Genomic DNA, 14,986 nt, shown 5'->3' with positions numbered 1-14,986 from the left:
TTTCCTTCTGGCTTTCGTATCAAAATAGGTAGTAGTAGTTGAAGTAAAAATAACAATTTATTTTCAAAAAAAAAAAAAAAAAAACAGAAGTAAAATCAATCGGTAGCTTACCAAAAACGTCACTCGCGAAGGTTTACTAAACTAACAAAAAAGAAGTATAACGACAAATGTACAGTATAATGAGTTGGAGTGTGAAACCGTGTAGGCTACCGAAAAAATACTTACATGAATATTGTATTTCTCACACAATAAAACTACATAATACCACGATTCTGAAGCAAAAATATTTACAAATTTAATAATGATTACAAACAACTCTTTAAATCAAATTTTAAACTAATCAGTCTCAATTTGTTTCGAAGGTATACTTACAACAGCCAGATATCTAAAGAGATGAAGGCCGTATTACTGGCCACCCCTCAATAACTTAAATAAGTATAATTTAAATGATCATTCACATTATACGGACTCGCCAGTAAATTTTATATTCGGTATTCCCCTTTCTACTTCTAATAATTTAAATGAAATTCGGAAAACCTTACGTAAAAACCTGTATATGAAATGGTATGAGTTATTCTGCCAAGCTGTTAAGCCCTGGACCCTTCAGTTTTTACTGATCATACTGACCTTCTTCAAGTCACAAAAATTACTCCTAATTATAAACTGACACAAATTGTAAGTGGTCACTGTAAATTAAATTCATTTTTATGTTAGATTAATAACAGTGATTGTTCCAATTGTGACTGTGGTGACGAGGAGACTTTATATCATTATCTTTTTGAGTGTAAATTTTTTGAAAATTAAAAACTGAAATGCAATTTAAATAACAAGGGTTTTCTTACTCTAATAATTTTAATATTAATGTTATCTGGTTCATCAAAGAGGGTCGGTATGCCGTTTTGGAATACTTGAACCGAACAAAGAGACTAGATATTGTATAATTTTTTTTTCTTCATTTTATTACTATTAAGTGCTAATAATTGTTATAATAATTATAATAATTGTTATAATAATTATGTTAATAATAATTATTGTTTTTCCTTTTTACTTGTTTCTCTGTGGTGCTTAGTATTTTGCTTGTGATTTTCAGTTTTTGATATTTTATGCCATACTTTGCAGATTAGATAGTGAAATACTCTGTACGGGTTTAATCACTGAATAAAATCATTCATTCATTCATACTTACAATGGAACCCCACAGGTAGTTATAATTGAATGGCTAGCATACGGTGACAATATTGATTTCCTTTCTTTTTTACCAATGAGATGAAAACTCTAGCTCAGAATCTCAGCCACGCCAACGCTCCTTTTAATGTGGAGCTCAACAGCAACACAAAAAAGAGGACGGCCGAATGCTAATATAAGAAATTTTGATAACAACATATACATCGAAAGAGATGCCTGTGTATGATGATTCTATATACGTAAAAGCTCTTATGTTTAAAGCCTAATACAATTTGGCAAATTTTTGAAAAAGGTGTGAAAAATCCCCGTGAAATAGAGTGACGGCGGTGAAAATTGCACCATCAAGTTCAGTATGCTGCAGAACCATATTACATAGGTGTTATTACATAGGTGTTAACTTATATTTACAAAAAAAAGAAAATTTTGTACAGTATTTTTTTTTCCGTGAAGGATATTTGTATATGCTTGGCAGAAAATGATCCTTCTACAGAAAATGTTCAAGCTTAAGTCTGTAATTTAGGGACCGGAGGTGACAGCTATCTTCTTACTGCAGAACTATTTTAAGTCTAAGATAAAAGATCACATTCATATCTTGACTGAAGGGAGAGGGAAGCGCTGGGGCATTCCCTATGAAACATATTTTTTTGAAGAGCTTTCCTTGATGATGTAACCTTTGGATTCAATGTTTCAAATGTTCTCCGTAACTCCCCTTGACTCTACCGGAGTAAACACAAATGGAAGAGGATTAAATCAGTATTTGGTTTTATATAGACTTGAAGTAGAAACTACGATATTTTTATTTATAACAACTGTATATTTATGTATAATAACTATAATAACGTACAATAGCTATATATATATATATATATATATATATATATATATATATATATATATATATATATATATATATATATATATATATATATATATATTCATAAAAACTATTTTCAATAACATTTTTAATGAAGTCTAATTAGTTTTTAATGGTTTAAAGTTTAATGGTTTTTAATGGTTTAAAGCCTTATTATATGTTACCTGACTGTCTCAGACTTACTTTTACTTGGAACTGTCTTAAGATTAATTCCTTTTTGTATAGCAACAAAGTAAATATAAATGTCTTTTGCAAGTAACATTTTATTGCAGTTAGTTATAATGCGTGCTCTAATAATTTTGGGTTTTTTATTCAAAAACACTTAAATTCCTTTTAAAAATCCATTTTATAGTATACTCTCCCTCCCCCTCCCCCAAACTTCTGTTTAGAAAAATAAATTCGCCAAGCTTGAAATGTCTTAAATTTCCTTAGTGAATGGAATGTAGGAAAATGAAATTAAGGGTCTTCTCGAGAAATTCTTGAAAAGAAGCCCTAATGGTAAATATTTTCTTAGACCACACTGGCTATACATGACGTATGAAACAAAAGACCGAAAGGATATATAAAATAAAATATGTTAGAAAAAATGAGGATTTTGTCAACGATTAGCAAACTATGAAAACGAAAACAAGCCAATATTTTGACAAGGACCTTTGCCAAGTCGTCCTCAGTGCTCAGAAAAAATAAAACCAAATCTAACCTTTTGAAGTGAACTCTGCAAGAAGGTCAAAAGGTTAGATTTTCTTTCTTTTTTTCTGAATACGGAGGACGACTCGGTAGAGGTCCTTGTCGAAATGTTTGCTTGTTTTCATTTTGGTAGTTTGCTACTGGCTGACAAAATCCTCGTTTATTCTCACCTATTTGATTCTATTTTTCATTTATTATATCTTTTCTTTTCTTTGTTTCATAAGCCCTAAAAGTTATAAATTAATGTTATAATGAATGCTCTTGTTTTTTATCCAACTCTACTTCTATCCCCACTCTTGATTGAATGATTCTTTCTTCTCGCAAATCACTTTCTCTTGGGAAATTCCTTTGGAGAAACTATAAAATAAAAAAAAAATGTTGGTTTTTCTGCTCACTCACTGCAAACATTGTAATACTAGATTAAGTTGTATTGCCTACTTGGTGTCCGGAGTTCAAAAATAAAATACGCTCTGTACGTGAAAAATAAACGCTAGCGATATCTCTGAGTGACAAATCCGTATGTGGTGTGATCAATACGATGAAACAGCTGGGACGAGCTGTTTGTACAAGGACAGTTTTTTATACCTTTAAGACACTGCAAATCAAATATCGATGTCAACAACTTAAATGCCCAACAATTTCTGCAAGTAAGAAGAGAATATTTATAACACCTTGTAAATAAGTAGACATTCTATATCAGAAAACAATGAAATACAGGAAAACACGTGAAACTAGTCGCTATGGCCAGCTGAATTTCATCACACTTAGAAATCACAACTTGGCAAATACTTTGGCTTATCTTCTTTTGTATTGCCGCAGTCTATTGGGAAAAATATATCACGTTTCATCCCAACAAAGCCCAAAGAATATATTATCTATATAATTCAATCGATTTATGGCACCCCGAAATTTCTTACACACCTTATCTATTCCTCACCCCTAAGATGGTTTTGAGTTTACAACTGTGCCAATCCAACACGATAAGGTATTAAAACAGACAGGTCAAATGGTATACATATAACACGTAAAAAAAAGAAAGAAGAATTAATGCAGTGTTTTGTATCTATTAGCTTAGTTTTGTGAGTAATTTGCCAGATACAAGGAAGTTCCTTATGAAAGGTGCGGAAAATGAACAAGAGCGGAAGAAAATCAACTTCCAAAAAAAAAAGAAAATGTCAACCTTGCCACCGTGTACAAAACCATTAATATTTTAATGAGAGTTGCGGTCTTGAATAAAAAGAAAAACAAGTGAAGCTAGGGTTTAAAAAGCAGAATGCTGGTTATAAATTATATAAGGAGTTGATTTTTTTTTAATATGCAGGATAAGCTTCAGAAGAAAAACCCGTGAAAACCCGCTTCAGAAGAAAATACCGAAGAAAAGTCCTGGAAAAACCAACAGAAGTGCTAATGTTTTTAAAGTTTTAATAAGAGTTGAGCTCTTGAAAAGAGTAAATATAAAAAAAGTAAAATTAAAACTTAAAGTTGAACAACCAGCTATCAGTATTTGTGTTCTTGTTTTTTTTCTTTTTCTTTTTATTAGAAAGTCAAATATTTTCTGAGAAATGAAAAAAATTATTGCGCATTTCCTTCCAAAACATGTAATTTTGATTCTACAAATGAAAATAATCAACTGTTTTCTAAAAAAAAATATATACATGCCTTGTCGGCTGTTTTTCGGGTAAAATTTCAACTACGTGGTTATTTAGACACCTTCCTTTGCTTACTTCATTCATCACGGTTGACCGTCGACCCTCGCCAATGCAACCTTGTCCTACCCAGGTTGTCACTGATGCCCCCCTCTAAACTAAAGAATATTTCTGCAATATATATATATATATATATATATATATATATATATATATATATATATATATATATATATATATATATATATATATATATATATATATATATATATATATATATATATATATATATATATATATATATATATATATATATATATATATATATATATATATATATATATATATATATATATATATATATATATATATATATATGACGTCGAAATAGACCTTAAATTAGAAGCGGTGCCTTTGTAAAATTACATTTTTTTATTGGACCTTTAACTTTTGCCTCGGCTTGTCTTTTGTCATTTTTAAAGACATATCGCCGAACCTTTATTTCTTTTAATTGTTCAGGTAGTGGGACAAAAACTTTTTTTTTCTTCCAACGATTTATCTAGTCCAGATTTTTGATTTTGAGATGTATGGAAAGCATTGACAACCACCTTTGCTTCTTTTAATTATTCAGGTGGTGGGTCAAAAACTTCTTTTGCCTTGGTTCGTATTATATCCTTATGAAAGACATATCGCCGAACCTCGTATCTTTCAATTGTACAGGTGGTGGGACAAACATTTTGTTTTTTCCCAACGATTTGTCTAGTCCATATTTTTGATTTTCAAAGGTATGGTAGGCATTGATGACCTTATCCATGCGAAAATCCAAAACCCAATCATCATTACTATCACCATCAATTTGTTTTCTTCGTTTTAACTTAACTTGTCCTTTGTCATTATGAAATACATATCGCCAAACCTTTGTTTTTTTTTAACAAAGGCATGGTGGGCATTGATGACTTTATCCATGTCAAAATCCCAAACCCGATCATTATCACTATCATTTTAAATTTTGACACGTTTTGATTCTTGCTGTCCAGGTTGATTTTTATTGATCCGCTCACATGTTCAATGTCGCATGTCTTATGAACGCGTGTGTCTTTGCTCTTTATTTTCATTTTTGACTTGCTCACATGCTCGGTATCGCATGTCTTCTAACTGTGTGTGTCTTTACTCTTGATTTTTATTTTTGACTCGCCGCCGCTTTTCTTAACCGCGTGTGTCTTGCCCTTCGTTTTCATTTTTAACACGCTCTAATTGTCGTTTTCGCATATCTTCTAACCGCCCGTGTCTTTGATCTTCATTTTCATTTTTGATACGTTTTTGGATTTTGATTACTTCAGACAATTTAGCAATGGCCTTTGCTTTAGCTGTCCGTGTTGGTGTTGTCGCAATTGATGTTCCAGGTTGTCAAATTTCACATCTTATCACGTTTGATAGTTCAGGTGTTGGTTCCAAAGAATCATCATTTATAGTAACTGCAACTGCAAATTTTCGTTCTTTGGGCCTTTCAACAGACATTATATTATATAAAATAACTGTTGCGTTGGAAACTGAACAACTTTGTTTATGCTATGCATGACATCATATACGAAAACAATTATATGATGCCATATAAGACGTCATAAGAAATGCTTATATGATGTAATAATATAGTACACGCCGTCATTTGCAAAAGCCAAAATTAAGGCTCTTACCGATTTTTCTCACCCTTCTGACTTATCTAGATCGCTTTTTTATGCGAGAATATCCCAAGTTACCAATTTTTCTGAAAACATATGTAGCTGTTTTCGAGAACAGACATACATACATAAATAGATACACACTTATTACTCACATATAAAAATAGTGTATATACTCTGTATCTTCCTCCTTTCGTAGATCTGTCTCTTTCTTTCTCCTATTCTATTGCTCGTTTTTTACACCCTGGTCCTAAAATTTTCTTTAACTTAATACGCTAATTGTAATTACCTAGATGAATGTAATGCAGACAAGGAAAGAAAAAAGCCAAGACGAAATCGAACTACTTTTACGACCGCTCAACTTTCCGCTTTGGAAAGAATCTTTGAAAAGACTCACTACCCAGACGCTTTCGTAAGAGAAGATCTAGCCAAAAAAGTTAGCTTATCAGAAGCCAGAGTGCAGGTAATATTATTTTTTTTCATCAATAATAGTCTTTTACAGTATGAATATTATAATCCAAATAATTATTTCTTTACATCGAATCTTTTCTGCACGATAATACACAGCAGGATGTGAATCAAACAGTTCGTGGTAACGAAGTGCAAGTAAGGAGCGACCCGGGTCAATAGTAACCGAAACTCTAAAAAATGGAATTTTGATACCAGTAGATACATCAAAAGAATCGGGTTTTTATGCTGATTAAATAAAAAAAACAAGTTTTTTTAACTGAAAGTAAGGAGCGACATTAAAACTTAAAACGAACAGAAATTATTCCGTATATGAAAGGGGCTGTCCCCTCCTCAACGCCTCGCTCTTTACGCTAAATTTTTTTATTGTTTTAAAAAATAAAGGTGTGAAACAGAGTCAAATTTTAGCGTAAAGAGCGAGGCGTTGTGGAGGGGACAGCCCCTTTCATATACGGACTAATTTCTGTTCGTTTTAAGTTTTTATGTCGCTCCTTACTTTCAGTTTAAAAAACTTGTTTTTTTTATTTAATTTCTGATCGTTTTTTAGTTAATGCAGCTTTTATTTGCATTAAAATTTTACTTTTCTTTTGCTAAATGAATGTCTTTACAAATTAACTTACGTAACTAACTTTTATATTCGTATATTTTTCTTCTGGCAAAAAATACAAAATTGCAGATTTTTGCAGATATGAGCTTGAAACCTATGTAATAGAGTTTTCTGATACGCTGAATATGACGGTGTTGATTTTCATTAAAATTCTTTCACTTGTAGGGGATGTTTCCCCCCTCTTTAAAAAATCGGGTAAATTTTCTCAGGCTCGTTGCCTTTGATGAGTAGTACTATACTTAATAAAATTTATATATTTAGAATCAGCATTATAAACACATTCTTTTGATACATTTATTGACATCAAAATTCCGTTTTTAAAAGTTTCGATTACTATTGAGCCGTATCGCTTGTTTTTTTATTGTTTTTTTTTATTACGTATATGAGGGGGTTCTCCCCTTAGTCAATACCACGCTTTTTGCTTTAAAATTTAAAAAATTTTCTTATTAACAAACCTCTTAATCAAAACCGCCGTTTAATTAGAATAGATGAGCTCTTTTGAAAGCACTAAAAAAAACTGTAGCGTAAAGAGCGAGGTATTGACTTGGGGGAGAACCCCCTCACATACGTTATAATTTCTGTTCGTTTTAAGTTCTAATATTCCTTCTTACATTTCAGTTGAAAAAACTTTTTTTTTTATTTAATTTCTGCTCATTTTTTAAATAATACTTGGAAATCCGGCGCCCCCTTCATAGAAATGTCCCTTACCCCAACGAAACCTCCTCTACGGACCTATTCTCCAAAGGAACCCCCTCGTCTAGCCCCCCCCCCCCTTCAGAAACAATCCTTCCTGAAAATAGTTGTTTACTTCCTAAGAACCAGTAAATAATGCTGGTAAGTCCGGTGCCCCCTCCATGCCAAGTTCTCTTCCCCCATTAAAACTTCCTTCATGAACAGATCCTCCAATATAAACACCGTCCCACCCTTACCACCCCCTACCAGAAAAAAAACCACCTGAAAACATATGTATACATCCGAATAAACAATATTATATGTTAACATTGGGTAAAGTTCATAACTTTTAGCCCTCCCTCTGGGGACTTCGGGGGATTAAGTCATCCTAAAAGACATATTTATCATACTTTCGACCATGTTGAACAAAATGGCTCTCTCAAAATTTTGATCGGGTGACTTTGTTAAAAAAATAAGTCTGGGAGGGGGCCTAGTTGCCCTCCATTTATTTTGGTCACTTAAAAATGTCACTAGAACTTTTATTTTCCGTTCCAATGAGCCCTGCCACGATATTCTAGGACCACTGGGTCGATACGATCATCCCTGGGGAGAAAAAAAAAACAAATAAAGACGCATCCGTGGTCTTTCTTCTGGCAAAAAATGCAAAAGTACACATTTTTGTAGATAGGAGCTTGAAACTTCTACAGTAGGGTTCTCTGATACGCTAAATATGATGGTGTAATTTTCATTAAGATTCTATAACTTTTAGGGGGTCTTTCCTCCTTTTTTTGAAAATCAGCCAAATTTTCTCAGGCGCCTAACTTTTGATGAGTAGCACTAAACTTGATGAAAGTTATATATTTGAAATCATCATTGAAATCTGATTCTTTTGATATATCTATTGGTATCAAAAACCCGTTTTCTAGAGTTTCGGTTACCATTGAGCCGGGTCACTCCTTACTTACAGTTCGTTACCACGAACTGTTTGATCTCAAATATATAAGTTCCACCAAATTTGGTTTAACCCATCAAAAGTTATGAGCCTGAAAAAATTTGCCTTATTTTTGAAAAAAGGGGAAAACACCCCCTAAAAGTGATAGAATCTTAATGAAAATCAGATTCAGCGTACCCTACTGTAGATGTTTCAAGCTCCTATCAGCAAAAATGTGGAATTTTGTATTTTTTGCCAGAAGAAAGATCACGGATGCGTGTTTATTTTTTTTTTTTTTTTCCAGGGGTCATCGTATCGATCCAGTAGTCCTAGAATATCGTGAGAGGGCTCATTCGAACGCAAAATTAAAATTTCTAGCGTCCTTTTTAAGTGACCAAAAAAATTGGAGGGCAACTTGGCCCCCTCCTATGCTCATTTTTCCCCCAAAAGTCACCCAATCAGAATTTTGAGACAGCCCTTTTTTCTTAGCATAGTCGAAAACCTTATAAATATATCTTTGAGAATTACTTCGTCCCCCACAGTTTCCGGGGGAAGCACTGCAAGTTTTGAACTTTGCCCAGTGTTTACATATAGTATTGGTTATTGGGAAGTATATAGACGTTTTCAGGAGGGATTTTTTCTGGTGGGGGGTCGGAGAAGGGGGCTGCGTGGAAGGATCTTTTCATGGAGGATGTTTTCTTGGGGGGAGGGATATTTCTATGAATGGGACGCCGGATCACCCAACATTATTTAAAAAACTATCAGAAATTTAATTAAAAAAACAATTTTTTTTTCGACTGAAAGTAAGGAGCAACATTAAAACTTCAAATGACAGAAATTATTATGTATTTGGAGGGGTTCGCCCTCTAGTTAGTACCTCGCTCTTTACGATAAAGTTTTCTTAGTTTTTTCAAAAGAGCTATCTATTCTAATTAAACGGCCTTTGTGATTCAGGGGTTTGGGATTCGAACAAAAATTCGAACTTTAGCGTAAAGAGCGAGGTATTGACTAGGGGGCGAACCCCCTCATATACGTAATAATTTCCGTTCGTTTTAAGTTTTAATGCTGCTCCTTACTTTCAGTTGAAAAAACTTGTTTTTTTATTTAATCTCTTACAGGAAACACTAGGATAAAAATTGAATCGATTGAGTGACTGGTCTCTGTCAAAACCAACTACTACATTTTTTGTGATGTTTCGCAGATACAATTTCTTCACATAGGTTCTTCCATGCTGGTACTGAGCGAATTGAGAAGAAAATATGACGGCCTAGTGAATAGCTGAATTCCTATTGAAGCGTTTTCAAGACATAGTACCATCAAATAAGGGGAATATAGGGGAGACAATCGGAGAGTATTTTGAATAAATTATTAATATAATAATGAATGAATCTCATCGATGAGTTTAATATTTTTTTTAACTTGAATCACATTAACTCGTTTTCCTCGGTGCTTGCGAGTTGGCAGTTTAATCCCATATAAGTGAAATTCACAGAATAGGGTCACTTAAATTCCTTTTAAGGCCTCTTCCTAGAAAACTATAGCAAATTGCAGTCACTAACAAATTGAGATGATATACTAAATAAGCGATATTCCAGAGGGGTTGGGCAACATCAAATTAGAAATTGCACCATTGCAATCGCCATCGTCGACAACCCATTACAGAAGAACTACAGTCCCTATCTTGAAGAACAAGGAAAATCACTTTTCATACACTGTAAAAAAAAAATTGTTTGAGACTGAAAAATAATTGTTTGTAATCTTTATCAACAGCAAAACTTGAATTTCAACAGCTTAAATAAAACATTGGAGACCAATTTGGGGATTCCATTATCATTATTGAATATCCAATCTGTTGCAAAACAAAAATGCTGGATTCCCATACCCGAATGGAATTTTCAAATACAACATTTAGGATTTTAAGATCCTGGATTTCCATCTTGTTTGTTGGATTTCATGTTCTCCAATTGTATTTCCATCATTATTGTTGTTCAATTTATTAGGACTATAATCTTGTTGATCAACAAACTAGTTGGATGTTCTGACAGCTGCCAGGAATGGTCCTCAATGACCAGTTTCATATATAAACCCTAACATGTCCTTATCCTGCTCAGAGGCAGACTTTTCCACTCGTCATTAAGTTTAGTGAAATCGTCCGTTTCCAGCGAAACCCAAGTAATCATATTACAGAAATTATTCTGTGAAGTATGACATTATCATTTATTATGTCCGGTCTTAAATTTATACATATAAAGTCAAAAAGAATTGTTTATCTCTTATTAATACGTTGTGACTATTCCATAAGCCATTAGTGATTGAAAAATTCATATGAAATTTCTCCATTGCTCCGTAATATTAATTATAAGCTAAAATGTTTATACTAAATTCATGCATGTTAATAAGACTATTTTTACATAAATTCACTTTAACTGGCACCATAGTCAAATTCAATATGATATTCAAGAAATTTCAATTTACTATTGAAGTCCAAACTATTTTGATCAGTATAACCTATTTGCGTCGAAAATTTCATTTTTACTTGTTTGAATTCAATAAGCAATCACAATTACAACAGAAAAATTGGATTTTTTTTTTACTTGTTTGAATTCGAGCAAAACGTATTTTTGGAAGTCTTTTTTTTTTTTTTTTTTTACAGTGTGGGAAGCACTGATCTGTCACATTTTTTCTTTTCTTTTTTTGCCGCTAGCGTGGCACTCGTATATGATAAAGCTGTTTACGGGCTCATCTGAAAGATATTTTTTATATATTCATGCTTTATATAAAAATTTATTTATACCGCTATCACAGTGCAATATTGCACCCAAAATGGCACTTTATGTGCCATTTTGGGAGTGAAGAAAAATAGATACTCCAATGTAAAACGGACTCTTTTATATACTGCAATGGAAACCAGTCACGACTAACCCGTTTTGACGGGATAATTGAAGACACCGCTATAGAGTAATGCAATGTATAGCGTGGTTTTCATTGCGTATACGATATTTAAACTGTTGTTTTTTGGGGTTAAGGGGGGGGGGAGGTACTTAGGTTTGGTTAGGTTAGGTTACGTAATAATATATGCTATGCTTTACCCTCCCCCCCTAATTTGTAAATATATAGCCCAAATTTGTTTCTAAACTATTATATATTTATCCTATTTTATTTGATTTCATTAGCATTAACCAAACTAGCACTATATAAAAGAGCCCGTTTAACATAGGAGTACCGAAAAATAACCTTTTTCATGGGAAGCATTGCCGTGTCTCTTTTCTTCTACATCGCTACTCGGGCACTAGTATATCATAGAAGCCGTTTAAGGGCTTGTTTAAAATCTAATTTTTATCCATTTGTACTTCCTATAGGTTCGACTAGATAACACCATCGTAAAGTGTCAAATGGCACCCAAAGAGTTCACTTTAAGTGTCATTTCTAGAGCGAAAATTGTAGAAAGCATGTAAACGGTACCATTACAATCCCCATGTTGATAACCTTATGCATAATAACCTCCTCTCGTATACTTTCCCTCTCAGCCATCTTAATATTTTCATATTTCGTCTGCTGACTAAAGAGCTAGACTAATTCTAGGGGCTAGGCTACTTAGGTTATAGTTTAGGCTAGATATGTCAGCTCACGATTATTTTAGGGGTATAAAGTGCACTTTCAATATCTAGACTAAGCAAATTTGTTGTTTTTCAACTTTATTCAATGAAAGTACCAAAAAGGGGCATTTTTCAATGATATCACTCCAAAAAATTTGCATGTTTCAAAATCCAGCTGGGACAAAAACTAGGGAGCACAGGAGGGGGCCTTTGCAACACTGCAACACCGAAGAGAGATGCCAAAAGGCTCAGTTCGAAGCTATTGATCATTTCAGCGTGCTTTTTGTAGAATTGTTGCTCAACAGAGAATAAGAAATCAACATAGACTGGTGATTGAATTTCGAGGGATTTTTTAAGGGAATGTTTAAGACAGATGTGAAGTTAAACTTATATTTAATTCCCTATTTTAGTTAAAACTTGTGTTGACCACTATAGTTTCTTTGACAAAGTTGGAAAAAGATCTTTTTATAAGGTTTATTGTCTATTTTTTTTTTGCTTTTTAACCTAGAAACGACAAAAAAATAGTTATAAGAAAATCAAAAATTTCTTGATGAAAGTAAAGCGCGAAGTTGAAACTGAAAACAAACAAAAATTACTGATTAGCAATTTATGCAATTTATTTCAGAAAAACTGTTTCAAATAAACTGTCACGTGATTTCATAGCTTGTAAAAGACTATTAAGAGCTTTATAAATGAGACTTTATTAGCCACTCAAGGATTTTTCTTCTTCTAATCGCGTTTTGTTGTGTCAGTTTTGTGTTCAAACAGTTCGTGGTAACGAACTGTAAGTAAGGAGCGACCCGGCTCAATGGTAATCGAAACTCTAAGAAGCGGAATTTTTATACCAATAGATACATCAAAAGAATCAGATTTTAATTCTGATTTCAAATATATTTACTTACCGATCAAATTACCAATCAAAAGTTACGCGCCTGAGAAAATTTGGCTGATTTTCGAAAAAAGGAAGAAAGACCCCCTAAGATTCTAGAACCTTAATGAAAATCACACCATCATATTCAGCGTATCAGAGAACCCTACTGTAGAGGTTTCAAGCTCCTATCTACAAAAATGTGGAATTTTGCATTTTTTGCCATAAGAAAGATCACGGGTGCGTGTTTATTTGTTTTTTTTTTTTTTTTTTTTTCCCAGGGGTGATCGTATCGAACCGTTGGTCCTAGAATATCGTAGGAGGGTTCATTCAAACGGAAATTAAAAGTTCTAGTGCCCTTTTTAAGTGACCCAAAAAATGGAGGGCAACTAGGCCCCCTCCAACGCTCTTTTGTTTCCCAAAGTCAGCCGATCAAAATTTTGAGATACCCAGTTTGTTCAGCATGGTCGAAAATATGATAAATGTGTCTTTTAGGATGATTTAATCCCCCGAAGTCCCAGGGGGGGAGGGCTGAAAGTTATGAACTTTACCCAATGTTAACATATAGTATTGGTTATTGGGAAGTATACAAACATTTTCAGGGGGGATTTTTTCTGGTAGTGGGGGTGGGTGGGTGGGTCGGGGGTTATGTGGGAGGATATGTCCATAAAGGAAGTTTTCATGGGGGAAGAGACATTGCTATGAAGGGCGCCGGATTTCCCAGCATTATTAAAAAAAGATCAGAAATTATATAGAAGAAAAGCAAGTTTTCATCTGAAAGTAAGGAGCAACATCAAAACTTAAAACTACAGAAAATATTACATATATGATTGGGTTCATTCGCTACCTAGTACCACTCTCTTTAAGCCAAATATTTTTTAATGCTTTCATAAGAGCTGTTTATTCTAATTAACGGACTTTGTGATTAAGAATCATTTTTACATAATTGGAACAAAATTTGAACTTTATCTTACAGAGCAACGTATTGACTAGGGGGCGGACCCTTAGATACGTATTAAAAATATATGAATATACAAGTAAAATTAATATACAAATTTTGTTTTAATTATTCTTGTACGGTGAGCCAAAATCAAAACCTGAATTAGTTCAAAAATGTTCAAAAATTAAATAAAAAAAACAAATTTTTTTTTACTGAAAGTAAGGAACAACGTTAAAACTTAAAACGAATAGAAATTATTCCCTATATGAAAGGTGCTGTCCCCTCCTCAACGCCTCGCTCTTTACGCTAAAGTTTTTTATTGTTTAAAAAATAGAGTTGTGAGAAAGTCAAACTTTAGCGTAAAGAACGAGGCGTTGAGGAGGGGACAGCCCCTTTTATATACGTAATAAGGGGACTAAGGGGAGACCCCCCTCATATACGTAATAACATATACACAATAAAAAAAAAAACATAAAAAAAACAAGCGATACGGCTCAATCAAAATTCCGTTTTTAAAAGTTTCGATCACTATTGAGTGATCGAAACTTTTAAAAACGGAATTTTGATGTCAATAAATGTATCAAAAGAATGGGAAAGTTGAATGCTATAGTGCTATTTTAAACGCCAAACGTGAATGGAGGGCAACTAACCTCCTCCCGTGCTCTTTTCCACTACCCGGCCCTCTTAATCACCCATGGTATCTGATTAAAATTTTGAGATAGCCAATTTGTTTCAAGCAGTGGAAAAATCTAATAAGTGTGCTTCTGAATCGATATCACGCCCTTAGGGACGATGGCCGTCAATTATGTAAGTTGCCCCCTGTTTACAAATAG

The 14,986-nt window shown here is 33.3% G+C and overlaps 1 protein-coding gene across 2 annotated transcripts in view; it reads left to right on the top strand.

The window, feature by feature from the left end:
• Positions 1-14,986, top strand: part of LOC148950146 (paired mesoderm homeobox protein 1-like) — a 118,159-nt gene that overhangs the window by 3,611 nt on the left and 99,562 nt on the right. For both annotated transcript variants that reach the window (XM_089091474.1, XM_089091473.1), the window contains exon 2: positions 6,365-6,534. In XM_089091474.1, the coding sequence (XP_088947600.1) occupies positions 6,365-6,534 (170 nt within the window). The remainder of the gene's footprint in view (positions 1-6,364; positions 6,535-14,986) is intronic.

Source organism: Artemia sp. Qi Xiang Cuo, chromosome 7 (genome assembly GCF_049724085.1).
Source record: "Artemia sp. Qi Xiang Cuo chromosome 7, ASM4972408v1, whole genome shotgun sequence".
Lineage (NCBI taxonomy): Eukaryota > Metazoa > Arthropoda > Branchiopoda > Anostraca > Artemiidae > Artemia > Artemia sp. Qi Xiang Cuo.
This window is presented reverse-complemented; position numbering and strand designations above follow the sequence as displayed.